At 43.6% G+C, this 22,394-nt stretch overlaps 1 protein-coding gene across 1 annotated transcript in view; it reads right to left on the bottom strand.

Moving 5' to 3' along the window:
- The window catches only part of LOC141107536 (major histocompatibility complex class I-related gene protein-like), a 51,010-nt gene extending 37,540 nt beyond the window's left edge, over positions 1–13,470 (bottom strand). The window contains exon 1 of the mRNA XM_073598337.1: positions 13,215–13,470. Coding sequence (XP_073454438.1) covers positions 13,215–13,281 — 67 coding nt within the window. The 5' untranslated portion in view covers positions 13,282–13,470. The remainder of the gene's footprint in view (positions 1–13,214) is intronic.
- Between the last annotated feature and the right edge of the window lie 8,924 nt (positions 13,471–22,394).

The raw sequence follows: 22,394 nt of genomic DNA, 5'->3' as shown, positions 1-22,394 counted from the left end.
TTATTATTAGTAAGGGTGGCGATCTGCGATTTTTATCATGACTGCAACATCATGGCGGACACATCGGACACTTTTGACACTATTTTGGGACCATTGTTATTTATACAGCGATCAGTGCTATAAAAATGCACTGATTACTGTGTAAATGACACTGGTATGGAAGGGGTTAAACACTAGGGGGCGATCAAAGGGTTAAGTGTGTCCTAGGTAGTGATTCTATCTGTGGGGGGGATTGCCTCACTAGAACATGACAGAGATCACTGCTCCCGATCACAGGGAGCAGTGGATCTCTGTCATGTTGCTAGGCAGAACAGGGAAATACCTTGTTTACATAGGCATCTCCCCGTTCTGCCGCTCCGTGACATGATAGTGGCCCCCGGCGGACATTGAGTGGCGCGCGCGTGTCCACTATGCCGCGATTTAAAGGGGACGTACCTATACGCCCATTTGTGCCATTGTGCCGACGTACATCGTCGTGCGCTGGTCGGCAAGGGGTTAAAAACAAAAACGAGACTTTACAATCACTTTAAGTCAGCCAATTGAAAATATTGTACAGATTGTTTCCTAAGCCAAATATTGATACCTTGATGTTAATATCTAACAAATGTATAACACTATTAATGTCTTTTAGAAAGAATTGACAGGGGTTAGAGCATTCAATTAGAAATGTAAACTATTTTAACCACTTGACAACTGGGCACTTAAACCCCCTTCCTAACCAGACCAATTTTCAGCTTTCAGCGCTCTCACATTTTGAATGACAATTACTCAGTCATGCAACACTGTAGCCATATGAAATGTTTGTCCTTTTTTCACACAAATAGAGCTTTCTTTTGGTGGTATTTAATCACTGCTGGTTTTTTTTATTTTTTGCGCTATAAATCAAAAAAGACTGAAAATTCGATAAAAAAAAAAAAAAATTATTTGTTTTTGTTAAAATTTATTGTAGAGTATTGGTAAGTATTGGTAGAGTATTGGCGAGTATTGGAAGAGTATTGGCAGAGTTTTGCAGTGTTGCAGAGTATTGCACAATGTTGCAGAGTACTGCACAGTATTACAGAGTATTGCAGTTTATTGGCAGTGAGCAGCGCTGTGGGCACTAAACATCCAGCCCACAGCGCTGCTGCCATCTCTCCCCCTCTCCCCCTCTCCCCTCGCACTGTACCGACCGGTACACAGAGGGGAGGGAGGGTCATGACGTGACGCCGGTTTGTTTACAAGTGATCGCTCCGTCATTTGACGGAACTATCACGTGGTAAACGGCCGCGATCAGCAACTATTTACCATGATCCGTGATGCGCCGGGTCCTCAGGACCCGGAGGTCACAGATGTTCCCGGGTGCGTGCCCCAGGGGGGTGCGCGGTAGCAACATTCTGGAATGACGTCCCACGGTGGTCCACCCAGAATAAGCCGATCGCGCTGTAGCCTTCTTATGGCCCGGTCGGCAAGTGGTTAAATGAGGAAAAACAAGTTTTGTCTTTAGTTCTGCTTTAACCACTTAAGGCCTTTTTCTGAGATTTGTTGTTTACAAGTTAAAAACTGTTTTTTTTTTGCTAGAAATTTACTTAGAACCCTCAAACATTATACTTTTTTTTTCTAACACCCTAGACAATAAAATGGCGGTCGTTGCAATACTCTCTGTCACACTGTATTTGCGCAGCGGTCTTACAAGCTCACTTTTTTTGGAAAAAATACACTTTTTTGAATTAAAAAATAAGACAGCAGTAAAGTTAGCTCAATTTTTTTTATATTGTGAAGGATAATGTTACGCCAAGTAAATTGATACCCAACATGTCGCACTTCAAAATTGCGCCCGCTCGTGGAATGGCGACAAACTTTTACCCTTAAAAATCTCCATAGGCGGGGGGGCGTGGCCTGCTACAGCATGGAGTAGGACGTGGAAGACCCGAGCTCCGTCCAATACTCCTGAATCCGCATTAATCCTGCCCATCAGTAGTCTCCTGCAGCAACCTGGCATACCTCCTGAGGTCCCTACCCATATACAGACCTGTTTCAGTGGTCCTCTGGTCGTACGGGAGTTCCGAGCGACACGGTGCTCCTCCGCGGCCGCAGCCGCAACTACAGGCCGCGGCTTCGGCCTAGTCGGTGCCGGCGGCCATCTTGCTCCACTCGGCCGTCTCATCTATACTCCTCCCCGGCCTCCCTGGCACCTGGAACTCCTGCCGTTCGTGGTCCCTGCCCAGCGGGCTTCCGATTAGGGGTCCAGGCAGAACGGTACCCTTTTGTGCGGCGGCGCTCTTAAATCTAGGCCGCGGCTTCGGCCTGGTCCGGAGCTCCGGCGGCCATCTTGCTCCTCCCTGCCTCTCTGGAAGCGCTGTGTTCTGGCCCATCTGATGCCTGGTTCCTCCACCAAAAACCCATCCTACTGTGCCTGATCCTGACTGGGAGCCTGAACTGAACAGGACCCCCCCACACAGTGACAACCCCGGATCCGGCCGTGGTCTCGGCGGCCATCTTGGTACTCTCTGCCTCTTTGCCAGCACCACATCCTCCCTTCCTGGAATCTGCACCCAATACAGTGGATCTTTTAACCCACCTACCTCCCCCTGCAACTCCTCCAGGGACATCACAGTACTCAGATCTACAGAGGACCTCTGCATGCTCCAGGTGAGTGGCATCCACTTTGCTACTCTATATTGGACACTCCTGACCCCCCCATCTATCCTCTGCCTGATCTGAACCCCGACTGATAATTCTAGTGCCCTTGCCCGCCAAAGCATTGTTCCTACCCAAACCTGCTGGGGGTACTCGGGCCCATTGGAGGTGAACGGGGACTCAAGACCTATCCTAGACAAATTGTGTGGTGACTATCCTGCTGATCTTGACCTCCAAACTGCCACAGCTCACCCTTTATACCAACCCCGCAACCGCTCAGCGAGCTGCATCTGCAGCCTCCTACTAACAGTCATGGCCCCGATGAAACCCAAGACTGACGCAGCTGCCAAACTTGATAAGTACCGCCGACAGAATAAAGACAGCCTGGGGGAAGATGGCGACACCGCGTCAGGGGGGAGGGAGGTGGCGGGCGCAGACACGGATAGAGTGCTGGAAGCCATCTCTGCACTCCAGGCCGCCCTCACGACCAAGATTGAGGAGGTGAAGGTAGATGTCTCCCTGGTCCGACAAGACCTGCATAAGCTTAAGGAGCGAGTTAAGACATCTGAGACCAGACTAGGAGAGGTGGAGGATGCGATCCCGCCATTACAGACTACCTCTGAACGCATGCAATACCAGATTAATCAACTCCTGGCAAAGCAGGACGACATGGAGAACAGGCTTCGTAGGTGCAACCTCCGCTTCATTGGCCTACCGGAGGGGACAGAGGGGAAAGACCCCACCACATTCCTGGAACAATTACTAATTACAACGTATGGCAGGGAGGCCTTTTCGCCCACGTTTGCTGTCGAAAGAGCACATCGTATGCCCGCTAGGCCACCACCACAGGGTGCTCCACCTCGAACATTTATCGCCAAATTGCTAAATTACAAAGACCGCGACGCAACGCTGCGCATGGCAAGGTTGAAGGGTAATATACCCATTGACAATGTCAAGGTAGCCATCTTCCCTGATTTCTCCACTGAAGTACAGAAGCGCAGACAAAACTTCACCGAAGCCAAGAGGCGCTTACGCATCAAAAATCTTAAATACTCAATGTTATTTCCCGCACGCCTTCGTGTGGAGGATGATGGCCGAGCCGTTTTCTTTGACACCCCTGAAGATACCATCGCCTGGCTGGAGCGCCGAGATAACAGGAAAGAGAATGAATAACCCAATACATACAGCACATACCCATGGATTGCGGCAGGGGACCGCATGCCTCTTTTCTTACAACATGGGAGACTTTGCTTTAAATACCTCAGGAGAAACTACATACTATCATTTATTATTTTGATGACCGGAGCCTCGGGTCAGTAATAGTCCTACAGAACATATGTATGGTGCAGCGTGACTTTGCCCCACGCACCTTTAGGGAAATCAGTCACCGAACCTGGAATGAAGCCGTTCAACTACAATTACATTCATTTATCCATCCCAGAGAATACACGCCACTATTTTCTTTACGTAGGATTTTGTGGGATATGTTTACCCCGGGTTCTAAAACCAAACGGCTACTCTGGTTTTTTCTTTTTTTTCAGATGAAGCTGACTGTTTTTTCCCGGATTTCAATTTCAGTTTTGTTTGGGAAGTATGCCCGCACAGGTTGGGGTCAGTGCAGGGCTGGGAGGGAGAGGGGAGGGAAAATGTTTAAGTTACTTTTTAAAATGCAAGAAGTACTATGTTTACACTTTTCAATTCAATATAGTTTTTTGAATAATATTGAAAATTTGCCTCGGCTGCTATATTTTGTAGTACTGTGCATACACGTGCATAATTCTTGTATAAAGTTACTGGTGAGACTCAGGATACACACCTTAATACTGAAAATGATCTGTGAGAACTCCATGTGGCGTCTATAAAATTCCTTACTTGGAATGTGAGGGGCTTGCGTGAACCGCTTAAGAGGTCGGCAACCTTCACATTCCTTAAAAAACAGAGGGCTGATGTAATAGCATTGGTGGAGACCCATATGGACGGCAAGCTACAGATGGCCCTACGCCGCCCCTGGGTAGGATGGGCATTCCATTCGACGTTTACATCCCATTCAAGAGGTGTATCTATTTTAATTGCAAAATCCATACACTTTGAGCTAGGAGAGATATGCATAGACCCTCAGGGCAGATATGTTTTTATATCTGCTAAACTATACGGAGAACCCTTCCTAATTTTAGCTTTCTATGTCCCCCCTCCATTCTCTATTACTATAATACTAGAGGGTGTTTCCTTCATGGCAAGATACCCTACAGTGCAAGCAGTGTGGATGGGGGATTTTAATTCCACAATGAATGATGCCCTAGACAGACTTCGCCCACTGACACTAGCTGCAATGAGGACAAATGACACTAAACTGCATAAAATAACCTCATCCATCCATCTAATTGATACATGGAGACATAAATTTCCGCATACCAAGGCTTATTCATGTTTCTCCTCCACGCATAACTCGATGTCCCGAATAGATTTCATTCTGATATCTAAACAACTTTTACCTAGATTATTGACAGTGTCCTTCGGACCCAGGCTGTTGTCTGATCATAGCTTTTACTCAATTACTCTCAGCGTGTCCCTAGCCAAGCAGAAGCGGACCTGGCGCTTGAACCCATTTTGGTTGTCCCTGCTGCCAGAAGATGATATGCTTGAGGTGGAATGGACTCGGTTCTTTACAGACAATGAACATTCTGCTCCCGCGCCAGTAGTGTGGGATACGTTTAAGCTGCATGTCCGAGCTGTCCTGACCTCACGCATCAATCAGATTAAAACAAACTCCGCGGAAGCCTTAGATAAAGCAATCATAGAACTATCCTCTTCAGAACAAGCATATATAGCTGACCCATCCATAACAAATGCCAATACTCTTAAACTACAGACAAGAGTGGTGTCTCAGATACAATATGTAAAAGCCAAGCAGAAATTATTCTTCAATAGACAGCGGTGGTTCGAACATGGAGAAAAAGCAGGTAAATTGCTTTCATATCTTGTTCATAGTGAAGACAAACCCCCAATTGTAATTACGCTTCATGATAAGGATAGACAGCCGATCACGGATCCTTTTGTCGTGTCCTCCAAGTTTAGAGATTTTTTTACAGAACTTTACACATCGACGGTCTCGGAGGACACGACGATAATGGATCACTTCTTGAGTAACATCATACTTCCGCAACTCTCAGAGAGTCAAGTCGAACTTCTTGAGGCACCTCTCACGGTGGAGGAAATAAAGTTTGCTATTGCAGACTTTACTAGGTCCAAATCTCCGGGGTCTGATGGTTTGCCCATTGAATTTTATGCACACTTTTCTGAGATACTTATACCCAAACTGCTGTCTCTGTATAACACTATGTTCGAAACCTCAACACTACCTGCATCCATGAGAGAGGCCACGATAGTACTTATACCCAAACCAGGGAAAGATTTAGGATACCCCGAGTCGTACCGCCCCATATCTTTACTCCAAGTAGATGTCAAAATATTAGCCAAAGTACTTTCCAAACGTCTAAACCAAGTAATACTATCCCTTATACATATAGATCAGTCAGGGTTTATGCCTGGCCGTAATACTTCCTTTAATTTAAGGAAGTTATTTATCAATCTCCAGGCCAAGCATGACAATGTGGGCACAAGAGTGATAGTAACATTAGATACAGCCAAGGCATTTGATTCGGTTGAATGGAGCTATCTCTGGAGATGCATGGAGGGATACGGATTTGGGCCCAAATTTATTAGATGGGTGCAACTGTTATATCAGCAACCAACTGCCCGAGTGGTGGCTAATGGCTGCCCCTCTCGGGAATTTGGCCTAAGCAGAGGTACGAGACAGGGATGTCCGCTCTCGCCTTTGCTGTATGCTCTGGCATCGGAACCCCTCGCCGTGTCCATCCGTACTAACCAGGAGATAATAGGATTGACATTCGGATCCCTTACCGAGAAAATTAGCCTATATGCAGATGACACTCTCCTTTACCTGGCAGACCCTGGCCTCTCTCTACACACAGCGCTTAACGTAATTGAGCAATTTGGGACATTCTCGGGCTTGAGGATTAATTGGGGTAAATCACAGATATTACCAATTGACAGTTTTCCACCTACAGAATCACAGGCTAATTTACCCCTTCAACGGGTGGATATAATAAAATACCTTGGCGTTAAAATATCCAAGAATCCAGTAGACTATATTTCCTTGAATGTTGAACCATTATTCTCCCTAATCAAATCTAAGATCCAGGTCTGGTCCCGCCTCCCTTTAGGAGTATGGGGCAGAGTCAATTTAATAAAGATGGTACTACTGCCTAAGGTACTGTACGTTCTATGGCACACTCCAGTATATCTACCCCTTAAGTATTTTAAACTATTGGAAACACTACTTAAACCATTTATATGGGGGAAATCTAGACACAAACTCTCATGGCAAACACTTAAAAACTCAACGGACATGGGTGGAACAGCACTACCTGATTTTAACCATTACTATATAGCGTCACAGCTATCCCAACTATTTCACATTGACAAAACTGACAAGGAACGTTTTCTCATTCTGCTGAGCCCCCGTTGGGTTCAGTATACTAGGGACCCAATAAACGGGATAGCGGTGGGTGTAGGGAACACACAGTCAAAAGATTATAGACATTCCTTGCTATATCATTATAGACGCATATGGGAATTAGCCTCTTCTAAACTAGAGACACCATCATTTAATGACTATACACCACTTTGGCACAATAACAAGCTGCAGGAACTTAATGGAATCCAGAACTCAGACTTATGGGCTGCCAAGGGCATATACTATTTACACCATCTGTTCACAAATGGAACTTTTAAAACGTTTGAGGCACTTAAGATGGAGTTCCAGATTCCGAATCAAATGTTTTATTGTTATCTCCAGATCCGCCATGCGATCCAAACGCAATTTTCAGGGGGTCTTCCTCAGCCCACTCCTAACCCTATTATAGCCATAGTCAAGGATACAGACTCAAAAAAACTAATTTCCTGTTTTTACAACATGCTATCCGCCCCTACCTCCGCAAAATTAGCTTACGCGTTGAAACCAAGATGGGAAAGGGAGGTTGGGAGGATGGAGGATGAGGAGTGGGAGGAGGCCCTGGAGACATGCAAGTTGGTTTCACCCAAACTTTCAGACAGACTGTCCCAAATTTATATACTTCATCGTGCATACCTCACTCCTCTTAGGGTAGCTAGATATAAAAGAAGTCAATCCATCACATGTCCAATGTGTGGAACTGAAACAGGCACATTCTTTCACCTTATATGGTCTTGTCAAAAGATACAAGATTACTGGAAACAAATAGTTGCCTTCTTGCATGACGACATGGGGTCCCCATTAACTCTTGACCCAAAGCAATGCCTACTGGGGATTTTTCCAGATGTACTAGATAAATTTACAATGATATTCCTACATGAAACTTTATTTTCGGCTAGGAAAATTATCGCCAGACAATGGATGAGATCAGAACCCCCTCAATTGGTGGACTGGAAAAGAGACATCAACACAACCCTTCCATATAAAAAATTCCTCTATATTAACAGAGGTTGTCCAAACAAGTATAACAGAATATGGGATAGATGGTTACAAGAGTCTACGACATGCACATAAATGGTGCTTATCCTGATACTTACTAAATATGAGTGTGGAAGTGTACGGATTATATATGAACCTAAAGTACTAACTACAGGATAGAAGTGTATGTGTATGTATCATGTTCCTTGAGTACGGAATATCTTCTGTAAGATGTTAAACATGTGTACCAATGCTTTTCATGTATTATGTACAATCTTGCAAATAAAAAGTTTGTTATAACGTAAAAAAAAAAAATCTCCATAGGCGACGTTTAAAAAATTCTACAGGTTGCATGTTTTGAGTTGCAGAGGAGTTCTGGGGCTAGAATTATTGCTCTCACTCTACCGATCGCGGCGATACCTCACATGTGTGGTTTGAACACCGTTTTCATATGCAGACGCTACTTATTTTACCTATTATTTTTTTATTTTTACACTGTTTAAAAAAAAAAAAAGTCACTTTTCTTCCTATTACACGACATGTAAACATTCCTTGTAATAGAAAAAAGCATGACAGGACCTCTTAAATATGAGATCTGGGGTCAAAAATACCTCAGATCTCATATTTACACGAAAATGCAATAATAATAAAAAAAAAAAAAAAATTGTCATTTACAGTACCTGACCGCGAGAATGTGTTTCTAGCGCGATCCCATTGCGCTGGTTCTCGGCGACAGGGTACTGTGCATCTCGCGCTGGCTCGCTCATCAGGAAAGGAAAACTTTTTACCTTACCCCAAGCATTGCTGACAAGTGTCTGGTATGAATCATGAGGGGGAACGCCGCGCCAAATTTTAAATAAAAAAATGGCATGGGTTCCCCTCTAGGGGCATACCAGGCCCTTAGGTGTGGGGGTCCCCCCAAAATCCATACCAGACCCTTATCTTAGCACGCAGCCCGGCTGGTCAGGAAAGGGGGTGGGGACAAGCGAGCGCCCCCCCCTCCTGAACCGTACCAGGCCGCATGCCCTCAACATGGGGGGTGGGCGCTTTGGGGCAGGGGGCACCCTGCGGCCTCCCCACCCCAAAGCACCTTGTCCCCATGTTGATGAGGACAAGGGCCTCTTCCCGACAACCCTGGCCGGGGAGGGGGGGCCCCTCTACCGCCGCCGATAAAAGTGATCTCGTGCGAATCCGCTGCAGAGAACACTTTTATCTTGTAGCGGACCGTCCCGCTGAAGAAGAGGATACTGGGGTTATGGCAGCTAGCTGCTGCCATAACAACGATATCCTCCTTCAAACAGACGACTTAAAACTGCAGCAGGCGGTCTGTAAGTGGTTAAACTGGCCATACACTAATTGAAATTCAGCCCGTACAAAAAGGACTTGCCCAGTTTCGATCCATGTCTAGCCTTCCCTGAGTAAGGCTGGCCATAAAAGAAAAAAAGATGAAGGAAACCTCCTTGTTGTGCTATTGAATTCTGGCAGCAGTGTCTTCTCAATTGGCTGCAGTTCTGATCACACACAAATTTTCCAATGTTCCTATTCAACAGGAGTTGATCACTAGGTCAACTCCTCTCTAATGCCGCGTACACACGAGCGGACTTTACGGCATACTTTGTCTTTCCGAATGAATGGACTTGCCTACACACAATCAACCAAAGTCCGGACTCCAGTACGCCGCACCAAGTATGCTGGAAAGTCCGCTCGTGTGTACGAGGCATTACAGGAACAAGAACAGCCATAGATGGATTGAAATTCCCTGTTGAACTGGCCAAACTTCAATCCATCTATGGCCAGCTTTAAGGACATGTCAAATATTTTCTGACAATCAGTGTCTGCAGCCAATGAGCTAGCTGCTGATCAGTGTATTCTGATAGTGCTAAGTGCCACGCTCAGAGTACAATGTCCCTGCAGGGGGATATTTAACCCTCCACCTTTGTTTGCGTGGAAGGAGAAATCTATTCCCTTTCTTTCTTTCTTTTTTTTGTTCACTCCACTGGCTGAATGAAAAGACGAATGATGTATGGCCAGCCTTAGGCAGAAACTTGTCACCTTCTGGTAAGATCAGATTCAATTTTAATCAGAAGAGCTGTAAGATTTCTTATTATAGTCGATCCTTTTTGAATCTGTATGCTGTGGTTGGTCAAAAAATAAAAATTAGCAATGACAATGTGCATACATCAAGTCGTTTTTCTAAAATAACATTCACAATGTTGATCAATTCATTGTTTTTTTCCATTTAAAAAAAAAGATGTGTTATGTACTGTGTACATTCTACTATTGTGTGTACTGCATCAATATTATCACAAGGAATCTAAATTCTAATTGGATGGAATTTAATTAAATTTAGTGGTAAAGCATCATATATTATGTATCATGTCCTGTTGCCAAATTGTGTTTTACTTATTTTAGAAAGATATTTTTGTCACTTTTTTTCGTCATTTTTTTTTTTGCACCTTAGTGCTGCTGATCTTTTTCAGCCACTTTAAGTCCACATACATTTAATCAAGCATCAGCAGCACATCATTGCTTCACAGTGGACCATACAGTGCCTTGAAAATGTATTCATACCCCTTGACATTTTCCACATTTTGTCATGTTACAAACAAAAACGTAAATGTATTTTATTGGGATTTTATGTGATAGACCAACACAAAGTGGCACATAATTGTGAAGTGGAAGGAAAATGATAAATGGTTTTCAAAATGTTCAGCTCTGTCAGATTGGATGGAGAGCGTCTGTGAACAGCAATTTTCAAGTCTTGCCACAGATTCTCAATTGGATTTAGGTCTGGACTTTGACTGAGCCATTCTAACACATGAATATGCTTTGATCTAAACTATTCCATTGTAGCTCTGGCTGTATGTTTAGGGTCGTTGTCCTCCATGTAGGTGAACCTCCGCCCCAGCCTCAAGTCTTTTGCAGACTTTAATGGGTTTTCTTCCAAGATTGCCCTGTATTTGGCTCCATCCATCTTCCCATCAACTCTGACCAGCTTCTCTGTCTCTGCTGAAGAAAAGCATCCCCACAACATGATGCTGCCACCACCATGTGTCATGGTGGGGATGGTGTGTTCAGGGTGATGTGCAGTGTTAGTTTTCCGCCACACATAGCATTTGGCTTTTAGGCCAAAAAGTTCAATTTTGGTCTCATCTGACCAGAGCACCTTCTTCCACATGTTTGCTGTGTCCCACACAAGGCTTCTCGCAAACTGCAAATGGGACTTCTTATGGCTTTGTTTCAACAATGGCTTTCTTCTTGCCACTCTTCCATAAAGGCCAGATTTGTGGAGTGCACGACTAATGCCCCGTACACACGGTCGAACTTTGTTCGGACATTCCGACAACAAAATCCTAGGATTTTTTCCGACGGATGTTGGCTCAAACTTGTCTTGCATACACACGGTCACACAAAGTTGTTGGAAAATCCGATCGTTCTGAACGCAGTGATGTAAAACACGTACGTCGGGACTATAAACGGGGCAGTGGCCAATAGCTTTCATCTCTTTATTTATTCTGAGCATGCGTGGCACTTTGTCCGTCGGATTTGTGTACACACGATCGGAATTTCCAACAACGGATTTTGTTGTCGGAAAATGTTATATCCTGCTCTCAAACTTTGTGTGTCGGAAAATCCGATGGAAAATGTGTGATGGAGCCTACACACGGTCGGAATTTCTGACAACAAGGTCCTATCACACATTTTCCGTCGGAAAATCCGACCGTGTGTACAGGGCATAATAGTTGTCCTGTGGACAGATGCTCCCACCTGAGTTGTGGATCTCTGCAGCTCCTCCAGAGTTACCATGAGCCTCTTGGCTGCTTCTCTGATTAATGCTCTCCTTGCCCGGCCTGTCAGTTTAGGTGGATGGTCATGTCTTGGTAGCTTTGCAGTGCCATACTCTTTCCATTTTCGGATGATGGATTGAACAGTGCTCCATGAGATGTTCAAAGCTTGGGATTTTTTTATAACCTAACCCTGATTTAAACTTCTCCACAACTTTATCCCTGACCTGTCTGATGTATTCCTTGGCTTTCATGATGCTGTTTATTCACTAAGATTCTCTAACAAATCTCTGAGGGCTTCACAGAACAGCCATATTTATACTGAGATTAAATTACAGACAGGTGGACTCTATTTACTAATTAAGTGACTTCTGAAGGCAATTGGTTCCACTAGATTTTAGTTAGAGGTATGAGAGTATAGGGGGCTGAATACAAATGCACGCCACACTTTTTAGATATTTATTTGTAAAAAATGTAACCATTTATCATTTTCCTTCCACCTCACAGTTATGTGCCACTTTGTGTTGGTCTATCACATAAAATCCCCATAAAATACATTTACATTTTTGGTTATAACATGACAAAATGTGGAAAATTTCAAGGGGTATGAATACTTTTTCAAGGCACTGTATCTGCACAATGACTTTCCCCAGGGTCGAATATATTCTCCAATGAAATCACACTTGTGGTGTGGCAATGCTGGAGAGCAATTGGGAAGCAGAGGCAGATGGGTTCCTGAACAAGGGCTGTCATGGCAAGATTCCTAGGTATCCTTTAAACTGAAGCTGCATATTTAGTGACCTTGCCATATGGTCATACAGTATAAACTATCTGTGACACCTGAGAGCCACAGCTATAGCATTTTTTTTCTCATAGGAATGCATTACAGAAAGTATTGTGCGCTCCTATGCATGAAACAACCGCCACCAGCATTTACTCATGTGCCCGTATATAGGCCTATGTTTCATAACTGTACGCTAAAAATTATGGCCTCGCACAAGAGCCCTTACGAAGGTTGAACATTTTTTTTTACATTACTATGTTGAGCTATATGGAAAGCCAAAACTTTTTTCTTAGTCTTGGGTAGAATAGGGAATGATTCTCATTTATTTTCTGTGTTCCATCGGTGATTTTTGAAATATTTCCAAATTAAAAAATAAAAAAGCTTTGGTTTGATATACACTTTAATCATTCAAGATTTTATTTTTGGGGGTTCACATCTACTTTAAGGACTCTAATAAAAAATAAAGATCATCATTTACAGGTGAAACCAGCATTACGCAATAAAGTGATCATCTTACCTGTGTAAGTAGTAACAGCAGAAAAGAAAAGAATCAGTGATGAAGATAGTAAGTATTTCCTCATCATACAGATGTTGCTTCCTCCTCTACCTGCTGTGTGTCTCCTTCTTCTGTGGAATAGTCGGGTTAGCCTGAGGCTGGATTGGAAGTGATATAGCTCTAGCAATCCAGCTCTTTTGAACAGGTCTAGGTGTGTCGCCAGCTACTAGACACTGCCAAGTAAAATATCCTTACTAAACTGAAAGTTAATATACGGCACTCTGGATTATCTTCAGTGGGCTCAGAAGAGATGTCATTGTCTACCGAGTATTAATCACATTCTTGAGTAATAAAGAACACAAGCCAGGATTTCATCCATGACAAACATAATGAAATACACCTGCCAAGCACTATACCTAATATTCCAGTGAACCCTGTGCATATTTCGCAATGCTATACAGGGATGTCTAGTATGCATAATATTAAAATGTATGTATAGCCAAAATTTAGCTTTTTCTTCTTTTTTTAGTTTGTTTTTACTTTGCACTTTCTGGCATGTATTTGCACCTGTTATTGGCACTTTACAATTATTTCAAAATGGAACCTCAATAATTTGCATATCTTAATCATACAGGACAGGACACTGAATATTCATTTAAGGTAAAAGTAATGTATGTATATATATATATATATATATATATATATATATATATACATATGTAGCACTAACCCCCGAAGGAGCTGATGATTCATATCGGATTGTTACCGTCACCCCTTTACCCGTAGTTTCACCAATACCAGAACTAAGAGTCCATGTTGAGCTTTGTATCTGACAATGTTGGCACCAGTCACTTTAATACTTTTCCAATGCTTTAATGAGAAATAACTTGAAGAAGTAGCAGGAAAGAGGTAGAAGAGGAGTTGCAGGAAAGTTCAAATACCTTTTCTTTATATCACTGAGGAATTGAAATCTCGGGGACGAATATACCTTCAGTCCAAGATTAAATCTTTGCCCACCCGGATAGGTCTCTCTCACTGACCTAGCAGCCGGAGCGCAGCACGAACAAAAAAGAAAGTCTCTGACACAGACTTGAGAAGAGCAATATAACTGTATGATCCTCTGCCACAGGACGTAGTAGTTTTAGATGAACAGCAACACAGTACCAGAACCTTTAGGCTGACCCGGCCGTACTGTGCGGTAGATTAGATTAGGATGCATCCTCCAATTGAGTCACCAGGCCCCTCTTGAGACACCAGCCTTCCGCACGGTCCTCTCCAAGATGGGTCCTCCCCTGGGTCTTCTCAGTTGTTTGGCTTCTTCCCGAAGGACACACAGCACAGGACCATCTCTGTAGTAGTAGGCCCCAGACAGGCTTCTGGGCCTACTTGCACGGCTGCAGCAACGCAGCCCTCCAGCCTGGAAGGCCACGAGGTGGAACTGACTCTAGCACATGGCATCTGTCCCATAAATACTCTCTCCCAGAACGCATAGCAGTGGACCACCTTTGCCGAGTTACCTCTGGGAAAGAAGAGCACTCTATACACTTCAGCTTGTTGCTTTTCAACACTGACCTATGGTGACAACGACACCTACAGGTGACAGTGTGAAACTGCACGCAACACAGCCAATGCTGGAACAGAGGCGAATTTAGCCGTAGATTAAATCTGAACTATGTACAAAACAGATGACCCACTAAATTTACATATAAGCGCTTCATCAAAAAATCTGCCAGCGCTACACATATATATATATATATTTTTTTTTTTTCATATAACATATAAGGGAGCACCGCATAATTAGTTATAACCATTAAATCTACATGTGGGAAGGCATATGTATGTGAGCAGCACCCATAAACTTGCACTTGGACAATATTGATAGTGGTAGCACGGAGGTATTCACGATTACTGAGTATTCATAGCCACTGGGTTATGGGCTTGTAACGTCAGGTGATTGGACACTGGCAACGCTATTGATGACGCACCCCCTAGGCGCCTTTATAACCCTACTCCACTTCTGAGTCTTCAGTTTTTTTTCTAGTGTCCTAAAGCTGATGGACCTCTTCTCTATAAAGAAATCACTCTTAGCTTAACTAGTTTATTATTACACATTACACGTGCAACGTGTGTAGGTTTTCATGTCACAAAGCTATAATGGGGTATCACCATTGGCTGCATGCCCACCAGTGTTGCCAACCATCAGTATTTTTATTGGCAACCAGTAAAAAAATAGGCGCTTTTCTACTGCCAGAATATACCAGTGACAGGAAAAGATTGCCAGTTAAAAATATAGCTGTGACACTCAGTCAGAGCCAGCCGAGACCATCTGAGTGCCTACTACAGTGCGTTTGGTGGTACCATCAGGGGGCGGGTCTGGTGAAGGCGGTGCCTGAGCGTGTTGTGCGATGTCATTGTGCAAGTGAGCTGAACAGAGCAGCTGGAGCCTCGTGTGCAGGTCTGCGGGATGGGAGCAAGGCAAGCCGGGAGAAGGACCGTCAGTGCTGTTTGGACTGGAGTGGACTGAAGGGACCACCTAGCATGGAGAGAGAGACTGTCACTGTGACTCAGGAGGTAATGTTGTGTTGGTGATCTGTGCTGCTGCACACTACTGTCAGTCTCACTGTGAGAGTCCATTTCGTGAGTGCATCGCCCATTCTAATTCTTGCCCTCCCGAGGCCTGTCCCTGAGCTACTTACTTACGATATTGAAATTAAAATAAGAAATATGTTTTTTTTGCCCTAATATCTGTAGCACCCTCTACATAGGTAGGTGCTAGATTAGGATTTTTGGTGAGTGTAAGAAAATGTAGGCAGGTCTGTTTGTTTTGATTTGTGTGGGCTGGGAGTGGCTCAGAGCAGCAGCTGGTGACTCACAGGCAGCATCACTAAGACCTCCCTCTTCTTTCTAGAGCCATCTGGAAGGTACTGGAAAGAGAGAAGTGAGGAAGGGTGGAGCTGCCTGGGGTGTTCTAAGGAGCCCTGACCAATCCCCAACCTGGATAGGCAGGGGGCAGGCCTTCTTAAATACCCAGGGTCAGCCCAGCTGGGGAGGAGTTGGAGTTGCTCAGAGCTTGAAGATGCAGTGTTAGGCTTTCGGGGCCCTGGAGGAAGCTCCCCAGTCTGGGGGGGGGGGGTGACCTCAGGCCTGGGTTTGGGTGCAGGACAGAACCCTTCAATAAAACGTGAAGGTTCTGGACAGGAGGAGCAAGGAGGACAGCAGGAGCTAGCATTGTGGGGCAAGTCTTCAAGGAGAGGAACAACTGGTCGCAGACTGGAAGGCTGGTGAGTGACATGCACAGTCAAGAGGACTGGGGAGGCACGCCTGAGAGGACTAGGAGCATGCAGTCTGGGATGGGTGCAGAGCCAGTGGAGAAGACTGTGGTGTCATGGGCAGTGGAGTTGGGTAGCTGCAGCTAGGAGGGCTGGCAGGGCCTGAAGTGGGTTGACTGGGAGCAGTAGTCCATCAGTAGGGCAGCTACCACCAAGAACTTTTCTTTTCTACACTAAAGGGGCCCGCGGTCCCTGCCTGCAAAAGGCAGTTACCAAGGCCTGGCTGAACTAGTGTCAGGCCTAATCAACATGTGCTAGCTTTGCCTGGAACCATTAGATAGGAAGCGATGGGTAGGAGGTGAATGGAGCGAACCACTAGATACCGTAGGAAGCGATATGCAGGAGAAGGATATTTCACTTACCCCATCCAAGTTAAATTCCCTCAATACATTAAACAAAAATAAGCACATGGACTGTTCATTGTCTTAAGGTGACTGAGAAGTGAATGCCGGGCTGGGCAGGGTAACAGATGGACCACAACACTCAGCAGCTCCTACGGGGGCAACGCTACATATCTATCTTAAATCACATTTCTGATTGCATTTTGTACTTGTTTGTAGCCTAAATTCTGAAATTTGCACTTAAGACTATAATTTTGTAATTTTGGGAAATACCAGTAAAAACTTGGCTGTGCTAGTAAATTTTGGTTGTCGTGTCAGTAAGTTTTAATCTGGTAGGTTCGCAACACTTATGCCCACTAAGGCAACTATTCTCAACCAGGGTCTCATGGAACTCTAGGGTTCCTCTACAAGTTGCTAGGGGTTCCTTGAGCTGTTGCTGATTGACCTCATATTCGATAGTGCCTGTGTAGTTCCAAAGCCAATGCCACTTGCAGAGCCAGCTGCATGACACCAACAATCTCTTTGGCTATAACAGTGGCATGCTGACCACTACTGTAAGTGCTTCCTACTAGACACCAATGTAAAGAGCATTTTCCCACTAAACTCTAATAATGTGTTTTTAGCAGTTGAGAAAGACTGCCCTAAGTGGTGAGAAGGGTATGCTGCTGGGTGGATTATACTGATTTTAACTGTCTGTGTCCTGTTGGGAAGATTTCCCTTTATTTCCTGTCTAAGAGACACAACTGGAAGTAAGGGTACATTCAGAAACTTATCAAAAGTACAGGTACCCCCTTTAGAAGATTTGCATTTACCTACTGCTCAGGTAATGACTGTAAAATGCTGAATTTCCTATTACTCAGGGACAATAGTCATCAGGACACATGGAGAAGATCAATCTACTTTGCAGGCACAGAGACAAAAAAAAAAAAAATTATATATATATATATACACATGTGCATGTAAAATACCAGGTGTTAGCATGTAGTCACACCTCTTTATTTTATATATATATATATATATATATATATATATATATATATATGTATATATATATGTATATATATATATATATTATATATATATTATATATATATATATATATAAATATATGCAGTGTCTTGCAAAAGTATTCACCCCCTTGGCTTTTTTACCCATTTTGTTACATTACAGCCTTTAGTTCAATGTTTTTTTAATCTGACTTATATGTGATGGATCAGAACACAATAGTCTAAATTGGTGAAGTAAAATTAGAAAAATATATACATAAAACTATTTTTCAGAAATAAAAAACTGATAATTGGCATGTGCGTATGTATTCATCTCCTTTGTTATGAAGCCCATAAAAAGCTCTGGTGCAACCAATTACCTTCAGAAGTCACATAATTAGTGAAATGATGTCCACCTGTGTGCAATCTAAGTGTCACATAATCTGTCATTACATATACACACCTTTTTGAAAGGCCCCAGAGGCTGCAACACCTAAGCAAGAGGAATCACTAACCAAACACTGCCATGAAGACCAAGGAGCTCTCCAAACAAGTAAGGGACAATGTTGTTGAGAAGTACATGTCAGGGTTAGGTTATAAAATAAATCCAAATCTTTGATGATCCCTAGGAGCACCATCAAATCTATCATAACCAAATGGAAAGAACATGGCACAACAGCAAACCTGCCAAGAGACGGCCTCACACCAAAACTCGCGGACTGGGCAAGGAGGGCATTAATCAGAGAGGAGCACAGAGACCTAAGGTAACCCTGGAGGAGCTGCAGAGTTCCACAGCAGAGACTGGAGTATCTGTACATAGGATGGCAATAAGCCATACGCTCCATAAAGTTGGGCTTTATGGCAGAGTGGCCAGAAGAAAGCCATTACTTTCAGCAAAAAACAAAATGGCACGTTTTGAGTTTGCGAAAAGGGATGTGGGCGATTCCCAAAATGTATTCTGGAAGGTGCTCTGGTCTGAGGAGACTAAAACTGAACTTTTTGGCCACCAAAGAAAACCCTATGTCTGGCGCAAACCCAACACATCATATCACCCAAAGAACACCATCCCCACAGTGAAACATGGTGGTGGCAGCATCATGCTGTGGGGATGTTTTTCAGCAGTCAGGATGGGGAAACTGGTCAGAGTTGAGGGAAAGATGGATGGTGTTACAGGGATATTCTTGTGCAAAACCTGTACCACTCTGTGTGTGATTTGAGGCTAGGACGGAGGTTCACCTTCCAGCAGGACAATGACCCCAAACACACTGCTAAAGCAACACTTGAGTGGTTTAAGGGGAAACATGTAAATGTGTTGGAATGACCTAGTCAAAGCCCAGACCTCAATCTAATAGAAAATCTTTGGTCAGACTTAAAGTTTGCTGTTCACAAGCGCAAACCATCCAACTTGAAGGAGCTGCAGGATTTTTGCAAGGAGGAATGGGCAAAAATCCCAGTGGTAAGATATGGCAAGCTCATAGAGACTTATCCAAAGCAACTTGGAACTGTGATAGCCGCAAAAGGTGGCTCTACAAACTATTGACTTTAGGGGGGCGAATAGTTATGCATATTGACTTTTTCTGCTATTTTGTCCTATTTGTTGTTTGCTTCACAGTAAAAAAAAAAATCTTCAAAGTTGTGGGCATGTTCTGTAAATGAAATGTTGCAAATCCTCAAACAATCCATGTTAATTCCAGGTTGTGAGGCAGAAAACCACGAAAAATGCCAAGGGGGGTGAACACTTTTGCAAGGCACTGTATATCACAATTAATAATAGAATAACCTGTAGTACACTTACTAATTAGTTAACAGCAGCACAACTTGCACACACACACACATATATATGTGAAAATAAGTAATATAACTAACACAATATCAAAAGATGACACTCTATGAACAAAAAAATTACACATTTCCTCGTGGAATTATTAAATCACACATAGGTTTGAATCATAACTACAGTAATGTAAATTGTCAGTGAAATATATACCATCCAAATATATGAAGCCTCCAAATAAAGGATTCATGTCACCTGATATATGGAACCTCCTAAAATGCAGGTAGGTCAATTTTGTTCATAAATGTCTTTAGGTAGGTATTGGGGGAGGTTTACTAAAACTGGAGCACACAGAATCTGGTGCATCTGTGCATAGTAACCAATCAGCTGTTAACTTCAGCTTGTTCAATTAAGCTTTGACCATAAAACCTGGAAGCTGATTGGTTACTATGCAAAGCAGCACCAGATTCTGGGTGCACCAGTTTTAGTAAATTTCCACTATTGCGCATATAGTTAATTGAGCTGCTCGCCTGCGTGTTCATCTTTAATGAATTTGTGAGGAATATGAATCTAGAAAATAAATCAGTTCACTTACAATGACATTTCATGATAGAAAAAGTACACATAGTGAATAAAAGTAATTGCCATGGCACCGTGCCATTGCCACAGGCAGGTTTTGCTGGAATATTTTTTTAACCTTTTAAAACACTCAGGGAAGGTCAAATGATTGAGTCTTTGAAAAGTGTTTGAATTTCTGATGTACTGGGTAAAGAAGAATTTCTGTGGTTGATTTGCCAAAGGAGCAGTGCGGACTTTTTTTTTCAAAAATTCTGACGGACCTAGAAATGGAACATGTTCTAAATTATTTCCGACGGACCAATTCCTATCAGGAAGCCGCTCGTCTGTATGCTGTTCCGATGGACCAAAAACAACGCATGCTCTGAAGCAAGTACTAGCTATTGGCTACTGGCTATTGAACTTCCTTTTTCTAGTCCCGTCGTACGTGTTGTAGGTCACCTCGTTCTGGACGGTCGGACTTTGATGTGACCGTGTGTATGCAAGACCTCTTGAACGGAATTCTGTCTGCGTTCCGTCGGAGAAACCTTTGGAGTTTATTCCGACGGCAAAACCGGTCGTGTATACGTGGCATAACAGGGAAGATCACATAGATCCTGTCTTTCTGCTATGCAGGAAGACGGATTTGTGTGTTTCCCCATCATACAGTCCCCCATACAGTAAGAAAACACAAAGCGGGAACACATTAAACCCCTTGATCGCCTATAGTGTTAACCCCTTCCCTGCCAATGCCATTAGTACAATAACAGTGTATATATTTAGCACTGATTACTGTAGTAATGTTACTGGTTCCCAAAAAAGTATAAAAAATGTCCCTTAGGTGTCAGATCTGTACTCCGCAATGTCGAAGTCCCGCTAAAAATCGATGATCTCCACCATTACCAGTGAAAAAAATAAAATAAAATAATAAAAATGGCATAAATCTATTTCCTATTTTGCAGACACTATAACTTTTGCGCAAAACAATCAATATATGCTTATTGCGATTTTATTACCAAAAATATGTAGAAGAATACATATTGGACTAAACTGATGAAGAAATTATTTTTTTTTTATTTTTGGGGGGGGATATTTATTATAGCAAAAAGTAAAAGATTTAGTTTTTTTTTCAAAATTGTTGCTCTTTTTTGTTTATAGTGCAAAACATTAAAACTGCAGAAGTGATCAAATACCACCAAAAGAAAGCTCTATTTTTGGGGAAAAAAGGACATAAATTTTGTTTGGGTACAACATCGCACAACCGCGTAATTGTCAGTTAAAATGGCGTAGTGCCACTTCGCAAAAGATTGCCTGGTCAGGAAGTGGGTAAATCCTTCTGGTCCTGATGTAGCACCCTGATGTTTAGGCTGGGTTCCTATTAAATTTAGTTGCCAAGTGGTAGTTGTCTTGGCCAATTGTTAGGAGGTCAATTGATTGTGCCCTAATTCTGGAATTGCTTCACTTCTCTTTTCTGTTGCTAGGTGGCCTGGTATCTGGTGACATTAGATAAGACAAGGGCATTGCAAGGACAGATTAGGAATGAATGGGGTGTCTCAGCCAATGGGCAGGGATTTTCTTGGGTCATTTGGCCTGCTGGGAGAACCTATTTATTTGGGTGGAGTCAGGTGATCGGTGGTTCTGTGCCACCTGGACGGCTGTATTGGTGGACGTGTGTTGTATTGCCCCAGGCTGCTAGGCCAGAAATCTAAGGCCTATCCCAGGGACATCTGGCTGCTAGGCTGTCTGAGGGCCTATCCAGAAGCAGGAAAAGCAGTGTAGGGTTGGGACTGTGGGCTTGTAGTCCAACCAAGAGTCACGGTTAGCCAGCCGGGAAACCAGTTGTGGTCGGAGGTAGAGGGGAAGCTGTCGCCGCTAAGGGACCATCCACCTTGCTACCAGATTTTGCTGTGAGTAAGATGAGGCCAGTACAAGAGCAGACTTCTTGCCAGCCGAGGATGGTGAAGAAGTGGGCAAACTTTGGCAAGTGCCAAGTCAGGGTCCCAGCGGGACAGCAGAGGTGACGCTTGTGGAGTGCCAAGCCAGGGACCTAACGTGTCAGCAGGGGTGAAGCTTGAAGAGTATCTGTGAGTCCCAAGCCAGGGACCCAACAGGGAAGCAGGGATTATGTTTGAGGAAGATACTGAGTGCTACAGTGAAAGAGCTCAGGGGATCCAGTGGCCAGTGGATATGAAGTCTATTGAGAGAGACTGGGAGCT

The sequence above is a fragment of the Aquarana catesbeiana genome, linkage group LG09 (genome assembly GCF_042186555.1).
Source record: "Aquarana catesbeiana isolate 2022-GZ linkage group LG09, ASM4218655v1, whole genome shotgun sequence".
NCBI classification, from domain to species: Eukaryota; Metazoa; Chordata; class Amphibia; order Anura; family Ranidae; genus Aquarana; species Aquarana catesbeiana.
The sequence above is the reverse complement of the archived record's forward strand: the minus strand, read 5'-3'. Positions and strand labels throughout refer to the sequence as shown.